Source organism: Leptodactylus fuscus, chromosome 11 (genome assembly GCF_031893055.1).
Source record: "Leptodactylus fuscus isolate aLepFus1 chromosome 11, aLepFus1.hap2, whole genome shotgun sequence".
Classification (NCBI taxonomy): Eukaryota; Metazoa; Chordata; class Amphibia; order Anura; family Leptodactylidae; genus Leptodactylus; species Leptodactylus fuscus.
The window spans coordinates 20,540,197-20,566,975 of NC_134275.1; the positions used below are offsets into that span (position 1 = coordinate 20,540,197).

At 43.8% G+C, this 26,779-nt stretch overlaps 1 protein-coding gene across 1 annotated transcript in view; it reads right to left on the reverse strand.

Moving 5' to 3' along the window:
• ASTN2 (astrotactin 2) overlaps positions 1-26,779 on the reverse strand; it is a 481,865-nt gene that overhangs the window by 143,498 nt on the left and 311,588 nt on the right. Inside the window, exons 9-11 of the mRNA XM_075260063.1 lie at positions 19,714-19,851; positions 6,431-6,581; positions 119-285 (exon numbers count right to left, since the gene is read on the reverse strand). Coding sequence (XP_075116164.1) covers positions 119-285; positions 6,431-6,581; positions 19,714-19,851 — 456 coding nt within the window. The remainder of the gene's footprint in view (positions 1-118; positions 286-6,430; positions 6,582-19,713; positions 19,852-26,779) is intronic.

Here is a 26,779-nt window from a genome sequence, read left to right on the forward strand (position 1 = left end):
CTTGTAGTGGTGCTATATAAAGTTCAATGGACACTTAGAAAAAGGTGCGAGGTCGGCCGGTCCATCATACACAACTATGTGACATCTCATCTTATCTCGGTCCTTTTTATTCACTCACCCACAGAACATATAGATGGCGCTCTCATTTGGATCATTTGGGAGCGATATCATCTGTTGTAAACACAGTTGCTCACAGCCTCCATTGGATCCATCTGAACAGTCGATTCCTTTGGTGTAATCATAGCAGCCGCTTCCATCCTTCATTGGCTTCAATCCCTCCGGACACTAGTAAAAAAGGGTGTAAATAACAGTCTGTCATTGGGAGGTCAACATTTGTGTGGATGGTTGTTGGTACTGTGCCATTACTATCACGTAAGGTGGCCCAAAGAGTAGTGCGGTGCACAAAAAGGGGAAGAACTGTAGGGCTCTTAATTCATCACACCCTTATCGACCATAAGTGATAGAAGACTTACCAATATGTGAGGTCCAGACAATATGTGTTCGATGACCATAAGTGATAGTAGACTGTATCTTAGCAATACGCAATGTTCTAACCATAAGTGTTTGATGACCATAAGTGATAGTACAACTGTATCTTACCAGTATGTTTTGTCACAACAATATCTGATTGATGATCATAAGTGATAGTAGACCTTATTTTATCAATACATGATGTCCAGATCATATGTGATCGATGACCATTAGTAGACTGGATCTTAGCAATACATGATATCTAGACCAGATATGATCCATGACCATAAGTGATATTAGACTGTATCTAAGCAATACGTGATGTCCTAACCATATGTGATCGATGACCATAAGTGATGGTAGACTGTATCTGTGCAATATGTGATGTTCAGACAATATGCGTCCAAACAAAAATGTGATGAATAATGGGGTCACACGGTGGCTCAGTGCTTAGCACTGCAGCCTTGCAGCGCTGGGTCCTGGTGTTCAAATCCTGCCCAGGGCAAAAAAACCATCTGCAAGGAGTTTGTATGCTCTCCCCGTGTTTGCATGGATTTCCATCCCATACTCCAAACAGACATACTGATAGGGAAAAATGTACATTGTGAGCTCTATGTGGGACTCCCAATCTACATTTTAAAAAAAATGTGATGAATAGACAAACTTATCGACTGACAATCCTATTTGTATAGCGGCTGACTCTAGCTTATCCAATGACAGAAGATTGTCGGAGAAAGCACAGTAGCATCAGCCATATTGGTTTTTCACATGGTCAATCTTTTGTTTCCATAGAAGGTAAAAGAAGAATTAACAGAATAAAATAAAGAACCCTTCTCGGGAACACGGAGCAGGTGTGTTTATAAGATAGATGAGGCTTTGTCCAACAGTTATCTCATGCCTATGGTCAGCTTTACTTTAGTAGTAAAATCCCATTAACCAAGGGCCTAACTAAAGACTCAACCTCCAACCACAGTCCATGCGAATCCTTCAGCGGCATTACTGGGGAACCCAGACATGAACCAATAGCAGCTAAGTACATTGCTATATATATGTTTCGAAAAGATGAGAAACTTCTCTAACATGGAGGTGACTCAACTTTATGTATGGTAGGATACTTCTGTAATGTAGTCATGAAATAAGGGCCACATGCATCAATACAAAACAATGATTGAATTGCTGTTTGCTTGTTCTATGTTCCAAAAAAATAAATCAAAAAATCAACCATGTCTACCCTAAAACATTACCAACAAGCTCAGCTGTCCTACAAACAAGTAACCCCCTATATATAAAGAGAGACACAGCACTTGAGAAATATATATATATATATATATATATATATATATATATATATATATATATATATATATATATATATACACACAGGTCTTATATGAAGAGACAGAAGGATTTGAGCAAAGCCTATATGAGCCTTGTTTTGTGAACTGGGGCCCAGTCATGCTTTAACAGGAAAGGATTTCCCCAAACCATTCCTTCAAAGTTTTAAGCATACAATTGTCCAAAACGTTTTGGCATGTTGAAGCCAGTGCTGCCATCAGAAAATTTGGGCCCCGATACAGCTAAAACTTGTTCCTCCCCTCAGTATATATTTCCATTTCCTATCTGAGATAGTCTGACTACATGATTGGGGCAGTGGGTTTGGACTGGACAGGGGGTAAGGACTGAACCTTCAGAGATGTTAGACCAGTATTTGATTTGAACCATTTCAGACTCTCCAAAAAATTACCATGAGGCACCTCTACGAAAAAATCCCCCACACAGTATTATCCTCTACAGTGACCCCCTACACACTATTATCCTCCACAGTGACCCCCTACACACTATTATCCTCCACAGTGACCCCCACACAGTATTATGCCCCATACTGACCCCCACACAGTATTATGCCCCATAGTGACCCCCACACAGTATTATCTTCCACAGTGACCCCCACACAGTATTATCCTCCACAGTGACCCCCACACAGTATTATGCCCCATAGTGACCCCCACACAGTATTATGCCCCATACTGACCCCCACACAGTATTATGCCCCATAGTGACCCCCACACAGTATTATCTTCCACAGTGGACCCCCACACAGTATTATCCTCCACAGTGACCCCCACACAGTATTATGCCCCATAGTGACCCCCACACAGTATTATGCCCCATAGTGACCCCCACACAGTATTATCCTCCACAGTGACCCCCACACAGTGTTATCCTCCACAGTGGGGGGGGGGGGCAGAGTGGTGAAACACAACAGAGATAACTTACCTAGGGGAGAGAGTAGGTGGCGGGGTGATGACATATTAGAAAGCAGAGTTTTCTAGAGCCTTTCTTTATGGGCATACACTGGACAAAGTGGTGACACACATAGGGCAGCGATGACTTACGTAGGACTTACGTAGGAGTGGCGGCGTCCATGCGGCAGAGTTTTCTATAGCCCACTGTATTTTTTTCACGTGTCACTTATTGCTAGGAAATAGGTATTTGTGTACGACCATGACAAAAGAAAAAATCCTGTATGTTGAAATTTTTATTGTATTATTGGAATTTGTAACAACATTGTGTTACGATTTATGACATACTTTATTATGAATGCATCTACTATGGTATCTGAGTCTATTGAGTTATGTCGGACAGCAGAGCTGCCTCAGGCTGTAATAGTAATGTCTGCTTCATATTTTAATGCTCCCCTTGGGGGAATATCTGGAGCATCTACAGCTACTTAATTTGTGATTTCTAGTTGTTTTTTTAATAACATTCATGAGTCATTTGGTGTATTTTTAATTAGGGTATAACATAGACTTTCCCAAGAGATCTAGCACATCATATCAAATAAGAGAAATCACAGGCCTCATCTTATCAAGACTTGTCAGATGAAGAGGTGTTGAGTGCGGAAAAAGCAATAAACCTAAATAGTCAATAATAATGAAGCTTGGACAGCCATCACTATATATATTAGTATTTTATATATATATATATATATATATATATATATATATATATATATATATATATATATTTTATAATTTTATTGTTTTTCTTAATATGTCCTTGTAGGTTTTTTCTTTTTTTTTTTTTTTGCAGGATCTTGAGGACATGAACAGTTTTTTTTAATTTTGCCTCTGCATTCTGGTGCTCATAACTTTATTATTATCCTACAAATATTATAAACTAGCTATAACCCGCGACTTCGTACGCTGTCCCCTCACCCTTGTGCGAACCACCTGCAGCGCGGTCCGTGGCTCCCCACGGCCCTTTCCTTGTGGCCGACGCTGAACCCTCCCACAGCATCATGGGCCGGGACCCCATGGCTCTGTTGCTGCACCTCCGGCCCTCCACTTTCCCCCCACCCGCTCCCCCGGCCCTCCCCTTATCCCCCACCTGCGCCCCCAGCCCCCTTCCCCCCTTTAGAGATCACGGTCACCTCCTACATCTACCCCTAACCCCCACCACCACCTACCCGTGACCCTGGTTACCCTCCCCCCCTGTTTCCACATGTGCAATCTGGCCCCCCTACTTACCTTCTGCTCTCTGGTGCCAATCCCCCCCCTCCCTAACCCCCACCACCTCCTCCAAACCACCAACCCCTCCCCGGCCCCTACCCATCACCTGTTGTACCCCCCCTCCCTTAAGCAACCCGCTGATCCCTGTTCCCCGCAGCAGTCACCATGTAGATGCTGGGGAGCTGTGTGTCTCGTGGCTGCAGCTTCAGCGAGCATGTGCGGTCCTTCCCGTGCCATGTGTTCACGGGTACGTGCGGCTGGGCTTGTTCGGGCCAGGTGCGCTGCTGCATGCTACGCCGGCCTGAGGTAATGTGTGGCCGGCCGGCATGTCAGCGGCGTTCGGAATCATGCGGGCAGCCGCCATGTTGAGGAAAGGGTCCCCACGCTAGCCACGCCCACAATTCGGCACCAACCTATGGGCTGCTGTGCTGGCTCCCTATCCCGCCCACATACCGCCATGCACCAATAGGAGTGGCGTGTAACTACCTGCGCTGATGTCATGCCCGGGCCGACAGCGGAGCAGGAGACAACTTTTGAGGGTCACGGTGGCGTTTTGGGGTTAGTGAGACACTTTTAAAGTAGCCCATTTTTCCTCCCTGGCCAATATGTAGGTGTGTGTCAAATTTCTATGAAATCCATTTAGCCGTTCCGGTGTGATTGAGGAACAAACATCCAAACACACAAACCTTCACATTTTAATATTAATAGGATAGGATGTAAAAGTTTGTGTGTTTGGATGTTTGTTCCTCAATCAAGCAAAAACAGTTGAACGGATTTGGCTGAAATTCGGCACATAAATAGATTGGAACCTGGAATGAAACGTAGGCTACTTATTATGCAGATAAATGCCCACAACACGCGATTGCTAACACCGAATGTATGTGCGCGCTAGGCTAAAGGACCAGAGATGACGTCATCACAGGTCCTTGAGCCGTTCTCTGATAGGATCGTGCGATTGTGTGGGTGACGCTATATAGTCTGACACCGCACAGTGTGCAAGCTGAGGAAAATGTCATCGCGCCGTTCATGATTGCAGCGAACATGCAGCCTTGGTGTCTGGCCCCGGGAAGTATATCGGGTGTGCCAGCTATGGGTGAAGACAACGGGGGAAAGTAGTGTTTCACCTCTGCCGGCGGATAGTGAAACGTGAGGTACATGGAGGGTAAGCGAAAGTTGCCACAGTAGCAAACATACAGCCTATTTGCAAAAGAAAAAAACATAGTCCACAGCTCACCGGTATTGAAAGGAGTCAGCTGGACCTTAAGTGCACAAAAAAGTACACCCCCGGCTGGGGTAAAGCAATACAAAAACCAAGTTGGAGAAATTTTCTGTACAAAAGATCTATAGTAAAACTTAGCTTTTATTGAGAAAGCATAAAAATAGGTACCAGATAAAGGAATCAAAAAAACTTACATAGTCAATTCCATGAAAATATGCATGTATAGTTAAGGCAGACAAGCCAGGCTGGAGCGCTTCTCCAGTGTGCCGCAAGGCAGTGCATACAGCGTTCATATTTTCTCTACGACCGGATGGTCATAGCGGGCCTGGTACGGCTGTTTGGTGGAGATTACCTGTCTGTTGTCACCATTGTAGCACTTAGGTGCAGTACCTTAACCTTGATTTCTCTGCAATTCAGAGTCTGATGAAGGTCGCTGGACCGAAAAACGTTTCATGTAAATCTGCACTCTACCATTAAAATTTATTGGTGAATGATTCAACATCATTTAAGCGTGAAGCTCATCTTTCTTATCTGAAAACAGGTTGGGACCCTTGCTTCTCCTTAGAATTTGGGACTACGGCTGTACCCCTTCGTTTAACAGTGCAAACATCACTGATGGGTTGCGACCACCCCAGTTGTTCGTGACCAAGAGTTTGGGAAACCATTCTTTAGGTATTGCATTTTTTCAGTCTTACTTCTCATACCTTTCTATAGATTATAAATAGATAAAATGCATGTTAAATGTTTTACAAAAATAATATTTGTAAAAAAAAAAAAAAGTAACATTTCTTGGCATTTTTTTAGACCCTAAAAAATTGTATATGTAGAAAGCCTCACTAATGTTAGATGCAAATTATGTCTGCTCTTGCAAGGCTTCCTATAACAAAGCCCACTCAGCACTTGGGGTCTCTAGGGTGTCATTAATGACGTCTTGGGGTTTCTTAGTATTTAGTGATAGACGATTGCGTCCTCAGTGTGACAGCGCGTTCCCATCTACTGTTATCAATGGCGGTTTAATGTTACGAGGAATGTTATTAGTCCATTAACCCTTGTAAGGATGGTGAAGTTATTGGTTTAATTCACTTTTTCAGAAAAAGAACACCTCCCCCCTCAAAACCCCCCAAAACAAATATGATTCCACTTTTAATGATATACGATGGGTTAAATATAGGTTATTATTTAAGACCATTAATATAACGATGAAATGCAAACATAAAATCCGACTCACCACACATCCTGTAGAATCGACCTTTCGCTCTGAGACACACTTGAAATTACGGGAACAGCCACCATTACTGAATGAGCAATCTCGTACCGGGCCAAAGGATGAAAGAAGGTCATCGACGGATTCAAAGTGTGTTGCCAAAAGGGCTTCTTCCCTGTGTAGGGGACAGGAGTGTCATTATTCCTGAGCTGTGACACTGTCACATTCATCGCTTATGCCAGAAAACCGTGTAGTGCTCTGTAAATGAATACCGCCGTACAAGTGTCAGGAGCAGGCGCTTCATTTAACTATAAGCATATTACAACAGGGAAACATTTACAATGTAACACATTGGTCCCTCCAGTTACATTATATCACAGGCTAGAAAAGTGTCAACTTATAACAGGTTTTCTGGACTCTTCAATTAAATACATATTTTACTTACCTTATTGATCTTAGGCCCATGTGTACTGTAATGGTCTGTACCTGTACTATGAGTACTGCCTTATTTGTACTTATGTAGTGTACTGCTCACTACATATACTACAAGTATTGTACCGCTCTCTGTCTGTACTATAAGTACTGCCCTATTTGTACTTATGTACTGTACTACATGTACTATACTGCTCTCTATCTGTACTACATGTACTGTACTGCTCTGTACCTGTACTACATGTACTGTACTGCCCTCTACCTGTACTACATGTACTGTACTGCTCTCTACCTGTACTACATGTACTGTACTGCTCTCTACCTATACTACATGTACTGTACTGCCCTCTACCTGTACTACATGTACTGTACTGCTCTCTACCTGTACTACATGTACTGTACTGCTCTCTACCTGTACTACATGTACTGTACTGCTCTCTACCTGTACTACATGTACTGTACTGCTCTCTACCTGTACTACATGTACTGTACTGCTCTCTACCTGTACTACATGTACTGTACTGCTCTCTACCTGTACTACATGTACTGTACTGCTCTCTACCTGTACTACATGTACTGTACTGCTCTCTACCTATACTACATGTACTGTACTACTCTCTACCTGTACTACATGTACTGTACTACTCTCTACCTGTACTACATGTACTGTACTGCTCTCTACCTGTACTACATGTACTGTACTGCCCTCTACGTGTACCTCATGTACTGTACTGCTCTCTACCTGTACTACATGTACTGTACTGCTCTCTACCTGTACTACATGTACTGTACTGCTCTCTACCTGTACTACATGTACTGTACTGCTCTCTACCTATACTACATGTACTGTACTACTCTCTACCTGTATTATATGTACTGTACTGCTCTCTACCTATACTACATGTACTGTACTGCTCTCTACCTGTACTACATGTACTGTACTGCTCTCTATCTGTACTACATGTACTATACTGCTCTCTATCTGTACTACATGTACTATACTGCTCTGTACCTGTACTACATGTACTGTACTGCCCTCTACCTGTACTACATGTACTGTACTGCTCTCTACCTGTACTACATGTACTGTACTGCCCTCTACCTGTACTACATGTACTGTACTGCTCTCTACCTATACTACATGTACTGTACTGCCCTCTACCTGTACTACATGTACTGTACTGCTCTCTACCTGTACTACATGTACTGTACTGCCCTCTACCTGTACTACATGTACTGTACTGCTCTCTACCTATACTACATGTACTGTACTGCCCTCTACCTGTACTACATGTACTGTACTGCTCTCTACCTGTACTACATGTACTGTACTGCCCTCTACCTGTACTACATGTACTGTACTGCCCTCTACCTGTACTACATGTACTGTACTGCTCTCTACCTGTACTACATGTACTGTACTGCTCTCTACCTGTACTACATGTACTGTACTGCTCTCTACCTGTACTACATGTACTGTACTGCTCTCTACCTGTACTACATGTACTGTACTGCTCTCTACCTATACTACATGTACTGTACTACTCTCTACCTGTACTACATGTACTGTACTACTCTCTACCTGTACTACATGTACTGTACTACTCTCTACCTGTACTACATGTACTGTACTGCTCTCTACCTGTACTGCATGTACTGTACTACTCTCTACCTATACTACATGTACTGTACTGCCCTCTACGTGTACCTCATGTACTGTACTACTCTCTACCTGTACTACATGTACTGTACTGCTCTCTATCTGTACTACATGTACTGTACTGCTCTCTACCTGTACTACATGTACTGTACTGCTCTCTACCTGTACTACATGTACTGTACTGCTCTCTACCTGTACTACATGTACTGTACTGCTCTCTACGTGTACCTCATGTACTGTACTGCTCTCTACCTATACTACATGTACTGTACTACTCTCTACCTGTACTACATGTACTGTACTGCTCTCTATCTGTACTACATGTACTGTACTGCTCTCTACCTGTACTACATGTACTGTACTGCTCTCTACCTGTACTACATGTACTGTACTGCTCTCTACCTGTACTACATGTACTGTACTGCTCTCTACGTGTACCTCATGTACTGTACTGCTCTCTACCTGTACTACATGTACTGTACTGCTCTCTACCTGTACTACATGTACTGTATTGATCTCTATCTGTACTACATGTACTATACTGCTCTGTACCTGTACTACATGTACTGTACTGCTCTCTACCTGTACTACATGTACTGTACTGCTCTCTACCTGTACTACATGTACTGTACTGCTCTCTATCTGTACTACATGTATTGTACTGCTCTCTACCTGTACTACATGTACTGTACTACTCTCTACCTGTACTACATGTACTGTACGGCTCTTTACCTGTACTACATGTACTGTACTGCTCTCTACCTGTACTACATGTACTGTACTGCTCTCTACCTGTACTACATGTACTGTACTGCTCTCTACCTATACTACATGTACTGTACTGCTCTCTACCTGTACTACATGTACTGTACTGCTCTCTACCTGTACTACATGTACTGTACTACTCTCTACCTGTACTACATGTACTGTACTGCTCTCTACCTGTACTACATGTACTGTACTGCTCTCTACCTGTACTACATGTACTGTACTGCCCTCTACGTGTACCTCATGTACTGTACTGCTCTCTACCTGTACTACATGTACTGTACTGCTCTCTACCTATACTACATGTACTGTACTACTCTCTACCTGTACTACATGTACTGTACTGCTCTCTACCTATACTACATGTACTGTACTACTCTCTACCTGTACTACATGTACTGTACTGCTCTCTATCTGTACTACATGTACTATACTGCTCTCTATCTGTACTACATGTACTATACTGCTCTGTACCTGTACTACATGTACTGTACTGCTCTCTACCTGTACTACATGTACTGTACTGCTCTCTACCTATACTACATGTACTGTACTGCTCTCTACCTGTACTACATGTACTGTACTGCTCTCTACCTGTACTACATGTACTGTACTACTCTCTACCTGTACTACATGTACTGTACTGCTCTCTACCTGTACTACATGTACTGTACTGCTCTCTACCTGTACTACATGTACTGTACTGCCCTCTACGTGTACCTCATGTACTGTACTGCTCTCTACCTGTACTACATGTACTGTACTGCTCTCTACCTATACTACATGTACTGTACTACTCTCTACCTGTACTACATGTACTGTACTGCTCTCTACCTATACTACATGTACTGTACTACTCTCTACCTGTACTACATGTACTGTACTGCTCTCTATCTGTACTACATGTACTATACTGCTCTCTATCTGTACTACATGTACTATACTGCTCTGTACCTGTACTACATGTACTGTACTGCCCTCTACCTGTACTACATGTACTGTACTGCTCTCTACCTGTACTACATGTACTGTACTGCCCTCTACCTGTACTACATGTACTGTACTGCTCTCTACCTATACTACATGTACTGTACTGCCCTCTACCTGTACTACATGTACTGTACTGCTCTCTACCTGTACTACATGTACTGTACTGCCCTCTACCTGTACTACATGTACTGTACTGCCCTCTACGTGTACCTCATGTACTGTACTGCTCTCTACCTATACTACATGTACTGTACTACTCTCTACCTGTACTACATGTACTGTACTGCTCTCTACCTGTACTACATGTACTGTACTACTCTCTACCTGTACTACATGTACTGTACTGCTCTCTACCTGTACTACATGTACTGTACTGCTCTCTACCTGTACTGCATGTACTGTACTACTCTCTACCTGTACTACATGTACTGTACTGCTCTCTACCTATACTACATGTACTGTACTACTCTCTACCTGTACTACATGTACTGTACTGCTCTCTACCTGTATTACATGTACTGTACTGCTCTCTACCTGTACTACATGTACTGTACTACTCTCTACCTGTACTACATGTACTGTACTACTCTCTACCTGTACTACATGTACTGTACTGCTCTCTACCTGTACTACATGTACTGTACTGCTCTCTACCTGTACTACATGTACTGTACTACTCTCTACCTGTACTCCATGTACTGTACTGCTCTCTACCTGTACCACATGTACTGTACTGCTCTCTACCTTTACCACATGTACTGTACTGCTCTCTACCTGTACCACATGTACTGTACTGCTCTCTACCTTTACCACATGTACTGTACTGCTCTCTACCTGTACTCCATGTACTGTACCACTCTCTACCTGTACTACATGTACTGTACTGCTCTCTACCTGTACTACATGCACCGTACTGCTCTCTGCCTGTACTACATGTACTGTACTGCTCTCTACCTGTACCACATGTACTGTACTGCTCTCTACCTGTATTACATGTACTGTACTGCTCTCTACCTGTACCACATGTACTTCCCTGTTCTGTACTGATGTGCTGTATACTAACTACATTTACTACATGTACTATATATACTGTCCTGTTTTATACCCATACTGTACTGTACTGCTACTTATCTGTGCTATATATACAGATGGGTCTACCTTAGCTCAAATTTAGTTAACAACTCCAATTTTTCATTAAAGGGATTCTATCATTAAAACACTTTTTTTCTGGTTGACAGTACGGTATGCAAATTAATTCTCTTGCAGCACTGGGGGCGGACCAGCATTCTGCACGTAAACTGTCCGATGCACGGTAGGGGAATATTCACACTAGTTATGCGGTCTCTGCAGTTGTACTCTTGCATGGATTGTGCAAGGAGCTGCACTGCTGACCATTGTTATAGTGTGTCTTGGCCTCTGTACGGGTTAGGTTTCTCTGCTAAGCTAGGACTCTATTCAGGTTGTGGGTGTTCTGAGTTCTGATATCCAATTGGCCTCCTGAGTTCTCCTGTCTTTGGCTATTTATACTCCGCCTTGCATTCTGTCAGTTGCCGGTCTTAATCTTCAGTTCCAGTGCCCCAGACATGGTCTGTCTGTCTGAAGCCTGCTATTCCATCTGCATCTGAGTCCTGGCCCATTCAGCTTCCTTGCTGCCTGTTCACACTATCTGGATATTTTGTTAAGTATTGAGCTCCCTTATCCAAACATAGTTGTTCCGGGTGCAGCAAACCCTAGCTTTATTTTCTGTTTGGAGGTTTGGATTTTTGTAGGGTTTTTGGTGTGTGATAAAAGTTCTGTTTGTCCTATCCCTTTGCTTAGTGTCAGGATTTCTGTGTTTCACATTTATTTTCTGCACTTTACTTTGTGTTCCTCATATTCACCGTTAGACCAGTTGGAGACCTGTGGGGGCTTTTCTGTATCTTCCCTCTCCTCATAAATGTTACACTAGTCAGGTTTCTGTTTCACTGGTAGGCGAGTTATTTCTGCGGCTGTGTCTGCGCCCACTCAGGCAAGTTAGTCGGGCCCACCAGTGGCGTAATTACCGCCATAGCAGCAGAGGCAGCTGCCACAGGGCCCGGGACATTAGGGGCCCGGTGACAGCCGCTACCGCTCCTATCATTATACTCGGGGGTCTTTTTGGACCTCCTTCCTACCGGTAGTTGTCTGATGTCACATGAACCCGGCCTGCCTCCCGGGTCATGTGACGTCCGACGTCATTGAAGAAGGACGGCAGCGTACAATGGAGGCCGACAGCGTAGGAGCCGGGGGACAGGTAAGAAACAATAGTTTTTTTATGTTTTTATTACCACGGGTCTCTGATTATTATACTCTGGAGTCTGAAAAGACCCCAGAGTATGATAATTGTTTATGGGTGTCGACAGTGGGGCATAATACTGCGTGCAGGGGCCACTATGGGGGGATAATACTGCATGCAGGGGCCACTATGGGGGATATTACTGCGTGCGTGCAGGGGCCACTATGGGGGATATTACTGCGTGCGTGCAGGGGCCACTATGGGGGATATTACTGCGTGCAGGGGCCACTATGGGGGATATTACTGCGTGCAGGGGCCACTATGGGGGATATTACTGCATGCAGGGGCCACTATGGGGGATATTACTGCGTGCGTGCAGGGGCCACTATGGGGGATATTACTGCGTGCGTGCAGGGGCCACTATGGGGGATATTACTGCGTGCAGGGGCCACTATGGGGGATATTACTGCGTGCGTGCAGGGGCCACTATGGGGGATATTACTGCGTGCGTGCAGGGGCCACTATGGGGGATATTACTGCGTGCAGGGGCCACTATGGGGGATATTACTGCGTGCAGGGGCCACTATGGGGGATATTACTGCGTGCAGGGGCCACTATGGGGGATATTACTGCGTGCAGGGGCCACTATGGGGGATATTACTGCGTGCGTGCAGGGGCCACTATGGGGGATATTACTGCGTGCGTGCAGGGGCCACTATGGGGGATATTACTGCGTGCGTGCAGGGGCCACTATGGGGGATATTACTGCGTGCGTGCAGGGGCCACTATGGGGGATATTACTGCGTGCGTGCAGGGGCCACTATGGGGGATATTACTGCGTGCGTGCAGGGGCCACTATGGGGGATATTACTGCGTGCGTGCAGGGGCCACTATGGGGGATATTACTGCGTGCGTGCAGGGGCCACTATGGGGGATATTACTGCGTGCGTGCAGGGGCCACTATGGGGGATATTACTGCGTGCGTGCAGGGGCCACTATGGGGGATATTACTGCGTGCGTGCAGGGGCCACTATGGGGGATATTACTGCGTGCGTGCAGGGGCCACTATGGGGGATATTACTGCGTGCGTGCAGGGGCCACTATGGGGGATATTACTGCGTGCGTGCAGGGGCCACTATGGGGGATATTACTGCGTGCGTGCAGGGGCCACTATGGGGGATATTACTGCGTGCAGGGGCCACTATGGGGGATATTACTGCGTGCAGGGGCCACTATGGGGGATATTACTGCGTGCAGGGGCCACTATGGGGGATATTACTGCGTGCAGGGGCCACTATGGGGGATATTACTGCGTGCAGGGGCCACTATGGGGGATATTACTGCGTGCAGGGGCCATTAAGGGGGATATTACTGCATGAAGGGGCCATTAAGGGGGATATTAATGCATGCAGGGGCCATTAAGGGGGATATTAATGCACGCAGGGGCCATTAAGGGACATAATACTGCGTCCAGGGGTCATTAGGGGACATAATACTGTGTGCAGGGGCCACTATGGGGCATAATAGAGCACGCAGGAATGCGTAGGAGGGGGTCAGTTGAGGTCTTCAGCGTTGGCCGGGGGGGGGCCATGTCAAAAGTTCGCCATGGGGCCCCGCCATTCCTAGTTACGCCACTGGGGCCCACAGCTACTCTCTAGTGTGCAAGGCAGGGTATAGGAGTATCACACACTGGCTATTCCATTACTCTTGTTCTTTGTTTTTTCTTTTATGTCTTCTATTTAAACTTTACTCAGAAGTTATCAGTCAGGGGCCAGTCCATGGTCAGAGATCCCCAGACCATCTTGTACCTGGTGGGTCCTATATAAGAGGGAACGTCTCCATTAATCTGCCCCGATGTATTGGATTGGCTTCATCAGAAATTGGAGTCCTTCACCAAATTCAGGCTAAGGCCAGGGTGGACAAGTCTCTATATTTTATGTGTATCTGGAGCTTATATATCAGAACACTTTCTTGTAAGTTTCTAAGAATCACCTGCAGACTTTCTGAAACCATGTAGCGATATGAAATGGAAGTGAGCGCCAAGACTGTCGTATTGCCTAGGGATCCCCGGAATAACACACAAGTTGTACAGAGCCCCTTGTGCCGAGGACTAGCTGAAATAATCCTGGCCCCTGACCAAATTCATTATATGCTTGCACCTGAATACAATGCAAACGCTGAATTACATTGATTGACTGTTGGGCAATTGACCTGCATTAATTCAATAGTGTCCTTCTCAGGACAGCGAAATTAACCCCCAGAGAATTAACCCTTTTATTCCGCCAAACCTGGGAATGGAGATACGTGTTGTAGTTTTGTCTCTATGGATGTAATGATTCATTTACCGCTTTCCATACAAACTCTATGGGAGAATGGATTTCTGTATTCGGTAGTGTACAGCTGCTACGCTTACTTCTTGATCATACGAAGGTGGGTGTGTGAAAAGTGACAGGCTTTTTTGCAGCTGCATGTAGTCTCCCGTCACACGCTCCTATGGGAGTTACAATCAGCATATTTCTGCTTCTTATACTATGCAAATTATAGAGAAATTTACAGGAAAGGTGAGAACCAACAATTCACTCCAAAGTAAGAAATAACATTCTGCCATCGCCAGCCTGTATTCATGTTATAATGTTACATCGCACGTACACAATTGTAATTGTGTACATCACAACATTGACACACAAGCTATTCCAAACCATGTACAAGTATTACAGAGCGGCTAAGCCTTCCATCTCACCACAAATCAATAGAAGGAGGAAAAATCAGACGTTTTATAGTAAATCTCCAATTCCAAAAAAGTTAGAACCGGGCCAGGTCTACTATCGTGTAGCATCCACGTGTCCCATTACTGTCTGATGTAACAGAACTGGGCCTTCTTTGCTACATCTTTTTGTTTCATAATGGTGCAATTTTTTGGGAGGTAAAAGTAGGGGCATAACCAACACCATAGCAGCTGTAGAAGATGCCATGCCATTAGGGGGCCACACCAGCACCCCACTGCTTGCTTTTTTTTTTTCTTATAGGCCATTACAGATTGTTTCATGCCAGCAGGTATTGCCCAATATTCACTTCTCCCTGCTCCAGCCCACGGCCTCTGCTGCTTGGCCTTCAGCCTCCAGGTGGCGCCGCACATTACGACCTGAAATGGGGGAGTCCCTGAGCAGGCGGGGATCGGTAAGTGACTATCGGCCACTATCTGCTGGAGTAATCCAGTACATAGTGGTGTATATTCACTGTATGTGGACCAGTATATTGTGTAGTGGCCAGTGTAGATACACACACTGTATGGGGACATTTATTTTGTGGGGGCCGGTATGGAGGTCCCTTGCTGAATGGGGGCATTTAAAATGTGATCCAGTATACTGTAGTAGGGCAATATACTGTGTGGGGGGAGGTCAATAAAAGGGCATTATCCAATGTGGGAGGCCAGTAAAGGGTTTATTTTACTTTGTGGGCGCAGAGACGACCCAGTCAAAGCTTGCTAGGGGCCTGGTCTTGCCTAGATACGCCCCTGGTGGAACTGTCTGGACAGGCCAATTCTATACCAGCTTCTAAGATGCCCCATGTAGTACGCTCTTTATATACACAGTCGTGTGATGAAAACTGACCCCCCCCATCTATTTTTCCAGCCTGGTGTTAACCCTATCCCAACTTTTTGAGACGTGTTACCGCCATCAATTTCTACATGAGTGATGTCTAAATGTCTACTTTTGACCTACTGGAATATATTCCATTGTGAATAAAATATGGTTAGATGAGATTTCCAAACCATTAGCGTTTTCCCAAATTTTTTGGAATTAGGGTTGTATATCTTATTACAGAATATACAGTATATCTTGTGTATCTTCTCATCGCTTACTCTGAACTTACTGATAAGACCGAGGGGTGAGATTCAAATTTTTGACAGGTTCCGTCGGGAAATGCCTGGGAAGGGGGGGGGGGGGGGGGTGTTGTAGACATGAACATTTTAAGACCACGCCCCCTTTGGTGTGAAACTCTTTCTAATATTGGTGCCATCAATATTACATCTGTTCAGGTCCGACACCCAGGACTCCTGGAGATCAGCTGTGACTACTGGTAATGCCAGGACCTGTGCTGTTCACCTGCCCCACAATGCGCACCTTTGCAGTTCCTAAATCCACCACTAGAGGAGCAGCAGGGAATAAGTGAGGTGAATATACTTAATTTTTTTAACCCATTCTATGCCTTTAGTAATAATGTTTATAAGCTCTTGCGAGCAGGACCCTCAGTCCCATTGTGTGAACTTACTATGCCTCTGTAGTATAACTTTTTGTCCGTACTCGAACCCTATTGCTTGTAAAGTTCTGTGGAATACGTTTGCGCCATATAAATAAAATGTATTATTATTATTGTGTTTTATCCCCTGAACAATTCTTTTATGTACAACTGTCGAAAAAACCTAACAAGATTTTTTTTCTGTAAGTTGAAAGTACTCATCCGTGTTGGTGGCCAAGATAGAACCAGGAACGTTACGATAAAATACAATTTCATCAGCAAGAAATAAGAAACAATGTATTTGATTTTTTCGGTAGAAAATAAATGGGAAAATAAGATTTGTGTGAGGTTGGCTTGTCTGGTTTGAAATAGAAAATAACTCGAAAGAGCCAAAGCCATTGCTTATGCTTTGTATAATAAATTCTCGTAGACGCCGAGGTCTGTCCGCCATTTGTTATAGGTCCACAGACGGCATCTAATGACATAAAATGTAACAACGTCTTATAATATCGCATAATATATTACCTGTGACATCTCTTTCAGCATCAATAACACATTATCATATGGGTTAACTGTATTATAGCTGCCATTTTTAATCCGTTATCCACTTGACTGGCATAGAAATATGGCCGGGAGCCCATAAAACTTACAAAAAATTAAATGCGCCCATTCATGTATTCTGCTGCATTCGGAACTTTTCATCCCACTGTCTGCCAAAGAACACTTAGTAATGGCACCAGTCCAAGGCCGTTCTCCATCACGTTATTGAGTGCTACTTTATATGGACATAATCGACGCCGCTTTGTTACTCTTCGCCATTTACGTTTTTAGCAAATGTATCTTCATGAATAGTCTTTGTACCCCTCTAAAAAATTATTTACATACAATTCAGTTCAGATTTAGTCATACAAGTTATATATCCTACGGTAGACCGGCTGCTTTAAATATATCCGTCAAGGAGACGTGTTTATTATGAGCGCTCAGGTTTCTTGCCGTGAACTCTGCCCTTTTTCTGTTCGTTGTCCTGTTTACGTGTCCCTTTTTTATTATTCTCGGCTATCTCCCTGGTTCTTGGATCCCTTTCCTTTTTATTTTCTCATCTATCTTATTTATCTCCCTCCGACCTTGATCCAAATTAATAACTTCCCAGGCTCCTCGGCTCTGTCTGTTTTGTTTGTGACTAGTTTTCGGCTGTACGAGGTGTCACCGCTGCCGTCCCTGATCTTTAATTCCTTGCTGATGTTCTTCCTTGAGCGCATTGTGCGTGTAAAAAATTCACCTTCTATATAAAACTATAAAAATGTAGAAAACTAAGATGCTGTGCACATGACAGAGTGTGCATTTGACGTGTGTGCATTCAATTTTAGATTCATGTCTATGTGCATTCATAGACACATGATTATAGAGCAGGTCCTATCCTGCTCTGTGTCATCTGGATGAAATGGATGTGATGCCCCCATAGACGTGAAAGCAGAGTGTCATCCAAGTGCATTCTGCTATAAACCCTGCCCCATATCGGATACACATTCAGTAGGGTTGAGCCGATCTTGAGATTTCAAGATCGATTTTAAAATCCGATTTCCGATCATTTTCCAGCCGATCTCGATCCCGATCATGAAATTTGCTCGATCGCCGATCGCAATCCGATCTTTTCCGATCCCGATCCTCAACCCTAGTCAATGCTTTTCTATGGGAAAAGTCACTTTTGGGGTTGAGCCGATCTTGAGATAACCCCCGATCTCGATCCCACTGGGAAAGATCGTGTCGGAATTCCGATCGCGATCGTGAAATTTACTCGATCGCCGATTGGAATCCGATCTTTTCCGATCCCGATCGCTCAACCCTAACATTCAGTCATGTGCATTGGGTAAGAGCTAAGATAATATTAAGAGTATCAGTGGTAACACGAAGGTAAGGACTTTCAGCATCCAAGGACCACCTTAAGACCAAATGGACACCAATAGATGGACAATGGATTGCTCCATACATTGATGAAAACTGGTGACCCTCGGGTGCAAGATTTCTGTGAAAAATGAACATTTTTCATTGCTGTTTTGCACCTCTTTCATATATCTTTAGCCTTAGGCTCTGTTCTCACGGAGTAACGCGCCGCTCATGTAGACACGTATACATGTGTCAGAGCGTGGCACTTCAAAATAGATCCCATTGATTTCAATGGGTGCCGACTTGCGCGCGTAACACATTGAAATCACTGGGGGTTAGAAAGCCTCCCACCCATTGAAATCAATGGGATCTGTTTTGAAGCGCCGCGCTCTGACATGTGTAAACGTGTCTAAATGAGCGGCGCGTTACTCCGTGAGAACGGAGCCTTACCCTAATTCCTGGACAATCCCTTTAATTAGTACAAGGGTAGGTTAAATTGCCCCAGTGCCAGTAAATACTCTTTTACTATTACCTTCAATTCCTTGACAGGTGCTTTAATATGACCTCTTTTTTCATCAATATGAAGTAAAATGGATCCTACTTTTGGTGACTCGTGTTTCAGTTCCAAAAAGATGAACCAGTTAAAGGGGTTGTCCATCTATTAAAAAAATATGCTTATAACAAAGTCAAACTCTTCTTGCCAGTCTCCCAGTCTTTCCATTTCATTGCCACCTATACCCCATGGGTCTCTGTGTTCTGGCCTCCAGAGATGATGTCTTGGCCATATGACAACTGTAGCCAGCCACCGGCCATAATGGCGATGTGTCAGCATTGAGGTCACTGATGTGTGATGTGACCTCATCTCTAGAGACCAATATACATTGACCGTCTGTGGGTAATAAGCATTACAAGGGGAACAGCAGGGATCGGTAAGAGGAGTCTTGCTTCTTTTATTTTAAAGTGTTTTTTCAAAATAATTTTATCGTGTGGACAACCCCTTTTATCATTAAAGGGATAGGTTAATTATACATACATAGACTTCATTTTTCTTTTCCAGTACATGACCCAATACATTCTTACCGCACGTCAGACGGATCTTCAGTCACCAGTACGTCTGTTTTGCAGCTGGCCAATGGACTGATTGACAACTCCATAGGGGGCACAACAAAGCTTTTGCTAACCGGAAGCCATACTCCTTGTCCCAAGCTGTAAGTGGACCTGTCATAAACAGAAACATAGTTAAAGGTACGGGACATATTTAGTTATAGGAACATGTCACACAATAACACCAGTGAATGTTCTGAAGTAGATGGAATCATTTGGTGTCAAAAGGAGATCTCAATATGTGGAATTTCAATGGTCTCAGTGGTTCTGTATCATGAGCACCTTAAATTATAATCTGACATTATCAGAAGATACACTTGGACTAACCTCCTAAGGGTGGACATGCCATATGTAGAGAACCTAGAGAGGCCCTTTAGGCAAGACTATCACCACCATAAAAATAGAAGTTGTTCCTTGTTCAACTAGAGTGTGTACAAAGTGCATTGATGATGTCTCAACAATTACTGAAATGCGTGGAGCGAGGTGACAACATTTTAAAAAAAATTTGATTGTGTTGCAATACTCTCTCACAAGATGTACAGTCTATGTGTCTGTGTGTGACTGCTCAATGGTCCTGTTGTGGCTTGCAGTTTGCTAGTTCTTCTAGAGCTTTGTGATATTGTATTGAATTTGTTTCATAAGAAATTGTGAGCCCTTAAAGGGATTGTATCATTTAGAATCCTTTTTTTCAGGCCTGCCACATTGGAATAGCCTTAAGAATGGCTATTCTTCCCCTACCTTTAGATGTCTTCTCCGCACCACCGTTCCAGTGATATTCAGGGTTTTCACCATATGAAAATGTGGCCGAACGGAGAATTAAGTAAGAGGCCACGGGAAAATGGCTGCCGCACGTGTGCAGTCGGTAGTTTCGGTTGAAGACATAGAGAAGAGGCACTCGTGAGAAGAAGATGGAGGACTCCCCCAGTGCTGTTTGAGCGCAGGGGGACCACCCCCAGTGCTGTCTAGAGATTCATTTGCATACAGTGAAAACCATGAATATCAACGGAACGGTGGCACGGAGAAAACATCTAAAGGTAGGGGAAGAATAGCCTTTCTTAAGGCTATTTCCTACGTGGTAATAAAATAGGCCAGGGAGGTAAAAACAAATAGATAAAAATCTAATCCTCTCATCGTGGTCTAGTCCTTCTGCTGGGCTGTGCCTTCTCAAAGTGAAACAGCTCGCTGGCTGTGACATCCTGAATCTTGTCCACTGATTGGCCTCAGCAGTCACGTGACCAGTGAGGCCAATCAGACAATGTCCCTGCAATGCATCTCTTATGATCCCCTCTCCATCTGAAGGGTTTTCCAGGAATCATACATGTATGCCTTATTCTTAGGATAGGCAATAAACATGTGATAGTCGGGGGAGGGCGCAGGATGCTCTTATAAGGATGAGCTGTCCGGGGACACTTCTGCCACCCAAAATATACACAACATGGAGGTGGAAGCAGCCTAAAGAGATGCCATAAATTTCTCATTCCCCGACAACTAGAGATGAGCGAGTAGTATTCGATCGAGTAGGTATTCGATCGAATACTACGGTATTCGAAATACTCGTACTCGATCAAATACTACTCGCTATTCGAATTTAAAAAATTCGATGCAGAACCAGCGTTGATTGGCCGAATGCTATACAGTCGGCCAATCAATTCTGGTTCTTCTCCTATCTTTAGAAGTCTTCTCTGTGCAGCGTCCCCGCGGCGTCTTCCGGCTCTGAATTCACTCTGCCAGGCATCGGGCCTGGGCAGAGCCGACTGCCTGCGCTACAAGAAAATGGCCGCTTTGACGCTGCACGGAGAAGACTTCTCGGAGGATCCAGCCTGACCCTCACTCGTGGACTTGGCAAGTATAATTTGATCGAATGTTGCCTACCCCTGAAACGAGCATTTTTCCCCCATAGACTATAATAGGATTCGATATTCGATTCGAGTAGTCGAATATTGAGGGGCTACTCGAAACGAATATTGAGTATTTAACTACTCGCTCATCTCTACCAACAACCCTTTTTAATACACATTAAACTTTCTCGACCATCTAGTAATAAGTATACTACCGCATAATATGGCGATCCCACTAATCTGCTGCGCATTCACAACAGTTCCAAGTCTAACGCTATTCCTGACTCATTTTTCCTCTGTTCATGCATATTCTGTAGTTAATTCCAATCTTCGCTCTGCTTGGGGCTAGGGGTTTGTTTAATGCGGCAATTAATTTGTTGTCATTTATACAAAGCGCCGGCTAGCCGCATAAATTAACATTAAATTTGCGGTGCGGACTTGTAATGAAAGTGTATAGTAAGATGTAGTCTTCCGAGGATATTAAAAGATTAACCTGGTGACTAATCAAGGGTAAAAACATATGTAGAGCCCGACCTGCGCTAATAAATACTCCGAGGAATCTAATACCTATTGTGGAGAGAAATCGGAGAAGTCACTTTCTAATGTAATACCCTGTATAAAAGCAATCGCAGATAGTGCTGACATCTATTTCTCAGGCCGTTCCAATTACCGTCTTTGCCGCGTGCATACGCCAAAATCTCACAATTAGACGGAATGAGAGTTCAGTCCAGGTATATTAGTTATGTTGGGGTCTACAGGCGCTGCATTTATAAGCGATTTGGACGCCTTTCCGACACGTGGCGCTGGATTTTACACAGAGGTTAGATAGCGTTACAGGGTTGTTTGACCCTGGCATCATTTTTCGGATGTTTTATGAAGTCAGGGATGGTAACGTCTTGTCTACGAGGACAAAGTGGTAGGTTTTATGTTTCTTTCATCCAGATAAAGCCAGCCAACCATTATAATGAGAGAGCTTAATTGGTGTAATCGTTGTAACCTTACTGTCTATATAGTGGTGATTATTAAAGGGTCACGTAACAACCATTGATACAATATGGCCTATTATACTAAATGAAGGGGAGGACCTCATCACGACAGAACCTGTCTGGAATACAATGTTATTTTTAATCATCTTGAATAATTTCATCATAAGGGTTAAATAAAGTTTTATGTTAAAAACAGGACAATTATCATAAATCACCTGCAATGTTTAATAGATAATAAAAAACATTAAAACATTTAGATAAGATAATCCTTTAATGGTCCCACATTGGGGAAATTTCAGCATGTTACAGCAGCATAGTAATACAGATACAGGATAATACACAGTAATATATTACAGACGTAGGCACACGTGCTGAGAAGAGAAGATATACTAGGAGTCCATAGCAGCTAAGGAACGGAAGAGAAAGAAGGAAGACATCATAGTTCTTTAGTTCTCTGTGTGGAGTGATCTTCGCTTGGTCTGATGTAGATTATACAGCCTGGTTGCAGTTGGAAGGAAGGACTTGCGATAGCTCCTTCTCACAGTTGGGGTGAAGCAGACGGTCACTTACGGTGCTGCCAAGTGCCATCAAGGTCTCATACATGGGGTGGGATTTTTTTGCCAGCATGGAAGTCACCACAGACAGTATCCTTCTGTCACCCACCACCTGTACTGGGTCCAAGGGGCTCCCCAGGACAGAGCTGGCCCTTCTGTTCAGCCTGCCAAGTCTATTTCTGTCCCTGGTTGATATACTGCTCCCCCCAGCAGACCACACCGGAAAAAGATGGCTGAAGCAACCACAGAGTTGAAGAAGGCCCTAAGAAGTGGCCCCTGGACTCCGAAGGCCCTCAAACTCCTGAGAAGGTAGAGTCTGCTGTGACCCTTTCTGTGCAGCGCCTCCAGGTGTTCAGCCCAGTCTAGTTTATTATTGAGGAGCACACCCAGATACTTATAGGTCCTGACTATCTCAATGCATGTTCCTTGGATCTCCACCGGGGTCGGAGCACCTCTCCGTTTACTAAAGTCCACCACCATCTCCTTGGTCTTCCCAGCATTAATCCTGAGCTGGTTCCGCTGGCACCATTCAACAAAATCCCAGTTTAAGTCTCTGTATTCCCTATCGTCGCCATCAGTGATAAGGCCTGCATTTTTTTAAACTTTTTCTGCCTTGTATGCCAGAGAACTGACGTACATGGCATAATAAGTTCACACTGAGTTTTTTGGTCAGGGTTTTGGTATTGTCAAAACCGGACTGGAAAACGCGTGAGAGTTTCCTGAGGCATTATTTGCCATTTGAAGCGTTTCCTGAAGGCATTTACGTAGAGTTTCCTCATCCGTTTCCTCATGGGATGTGGTCATGAATTTATATTTTAAAAAACCCTGGCGTTTCCTGATCAGGTTTTTGCCTCAGGTTTTGCTTCAGGTTCCGATGCAGGTTTTTGAACAAAAAAAACACGAGCAGGAAAAACCGGCTCACATTGACTTGCATTGAAGCCGTGAGCCGGAAAACGCTCAGGCTTCAAAGAAGAATGGACAGCTCGCTTCGTTTTTGCGGAAAAAAACGCTAGCGAAAAAGACTCAGAAGCGTTTTGTATACTTTTAATGGTGAGGCGTTTTTTGGTTCAGGGTTTGGAGGCGGATTTCTGCCAAAATCCTGATAAAAAAAACTCATTGCGAACTTAGCCTCAATGTGCCCCATTGTTGGCAAAATTATAAAAACTTAAAAAACAAGTATAGAAATTTGGTATCCATTGTATCGACCCGGTAAATACATCTCAGGTCAGGTGCAAAATTTATAGAATTAACAGTCAATGGCAAAATTGTTGTTCTTTTCCTTCCCAGAAAGAGGCCATAAAGTTGATCAATGAGATATATCAACTCCAAAATGGGGTCATTAAATATTTCAACTTGTCCTACAATAAAACAAGCCCTCAAAGAGTTACATTGATGGAAAAATAAAGCAAATTATAGGTCTTGGTATGTGATGATAGAAAATCAGAAAACAATATAGCACAATGGCTCAGTGGTTAGCACTGTCCTCCTAAGGTAGGGGGGGGGGGTTCACACTACTGCCGCTGTCCACCCCGGGGTTCCATCCTAAACTCCGGGGAAACTGGACAGGGGACGGCTTGCCAGCGGTTAGCTTTAATACCGTTCATTTGAATGGGTTTTTAAAGCAAACCGCCTGTGTCCATAACCGTTTTTTTTTTTTTTTTTGCATGGACACAGTCGTACATACAGGAATTTGTGTCCGTGCAAAAAACTCAGTTTCCAGGCAGAGAGGCTGCATACGGACACCGGTGGTTTGTTCTAAAAACCCATTCAAATGTATGGGTTTTAAAGCTGACCGCCGGCAAGCCGTCCCAGTTTCCCCAGGGATTAGGATGGAAACCCCGGAGTGAACAGCGAGCGGCGGTAATGTGCACGCCCCCTTACAGCTTAGATTCCTCCCTTACACATAGGAAATTTAGATTATAACCCCTTTATGGGCCAATGACTACAAATAAACAAACATGGTTTGGTCATTAAAGCCTAAAATCGGTTGGTCACTAGAGGGTTAATCGGCTGCACCCTGTAAGAGGTTGAATTATTGCTGCGCTATAAGATTGTACAGATCCTGGAGGACTGAAAACCTACACGCTTTTTTTTTTTGCCTAATGGTAATATGTCTTTGAATTTACGGTAAAAATGAATTCAGCCTTGTATTATAGAGGGATATGACTGGTTTTGTTCCCAATAACCGCTCCTGTTTTCAGACTGATAGGAGCTTTTATTATAAGAACAAGGCGCTGCTCTCCAAATAACACAGAGGAGCCGCACACCTCCTAGCACGCAGTGTGTATTTGGCTGATCTCCCCCAGTCTGTCTTTTTTACACCTGGGCTCCCTCTCTTCTATAAAGAATGAGCATTTATAGAATTAATGAGTTCCCAGCTGTCTACTATTTTAGACACAAAAAGCAACGTAGACAGAGACTAGCAAAATATAATGAAATGTGCTAAAAGAAGTGTAAGTGCCTAATGAAATGACATAAAAACATCTTTGGTCCTATTATAAGCCATCAAGCAAATTCATCCAAAGAAGGTGCAAAAAGCGGCACAAATGACTTGTAAAACATAAAAAAAACAAATAACAATGACTATTGCAATAAAACCCTGATGGATTAATTGTACAGAATGGTAGAGAATATGCCAAGGCGCAATCAGGATCCTAAGGATACGGAGCTGTAAGACATTGATAGAAGGAAGAGTAAAGAGTAAGTCTCCTCCGCTCTCACTAATGAGTCCAGGTATCAAAGCTTTAGGGTCATAGGGGGGCACAGGGGAAAGTAGGAATATACAAGGTGCAGGAATGGTGCAATGACATAGTAATATCTTATTAGACAGAGCTATCTAACCGAATAAATGAATATATTATGTACAGTGTTACCATACGTTTCTGAGCAGCCATTGCTGAAGGCATATTGTAGGTCTATATCCTGACAGATACAATCTCTAAGGCTGATCTCCGCGCGGGAATTCCGTTCCCCATTCTGCTTAGTGCATTGTTTGGGCAGAAATCGGGCGGAAACCCAGTAAACCCATTAAAGTCTATGGGGCAAAGGTGTTTGCATGGGTAATTGCTTTTTTAAGCAGATTAGATTTCCGTTCATGGAGTCCCCAAGTGGACCCTACTAATGGAAACCCGAATGCAGGTGTGAACGTAGTGTAATATTGCTCAGCAAACTCATTGGGGGACCATTTATCACTAGAAAACTGGCCTAGAGGGATGATATTGTATCGCAGATTTGATGGAAGGCCCTTTCTTGTGCCAAATTTGCACCAAAATCCCAATTGTGCATCTCACTTACCACATTGTGAAAATGTGGGCGAATTGGGGAGGATCAGAATGGGGATGTCTCGATCTACACCTTTATTATTTCTGGCGTGAGATATAATGGAAATGTCCAGTTTCAACAAATAAATTATTGTCTGTATAATAAAGTTAAGATAAGATAATCCTTTAATAGTCCCACCATGGGGAAATACAGTGTATTACAGCAGCATGGACAATACAGTAATATATTACAAGAAAGACACATACAAGCTCATAGCAGATAGAAAAGATATTAGGAGTAGGGTTGAGCGATCGGGATCGGAAAAGATCGGATTCCGATCGGCGATCGAGTAAATTTCACGATCGCGATGGGAATTCCGACCCAATCTTTTCCAGTGGGAACG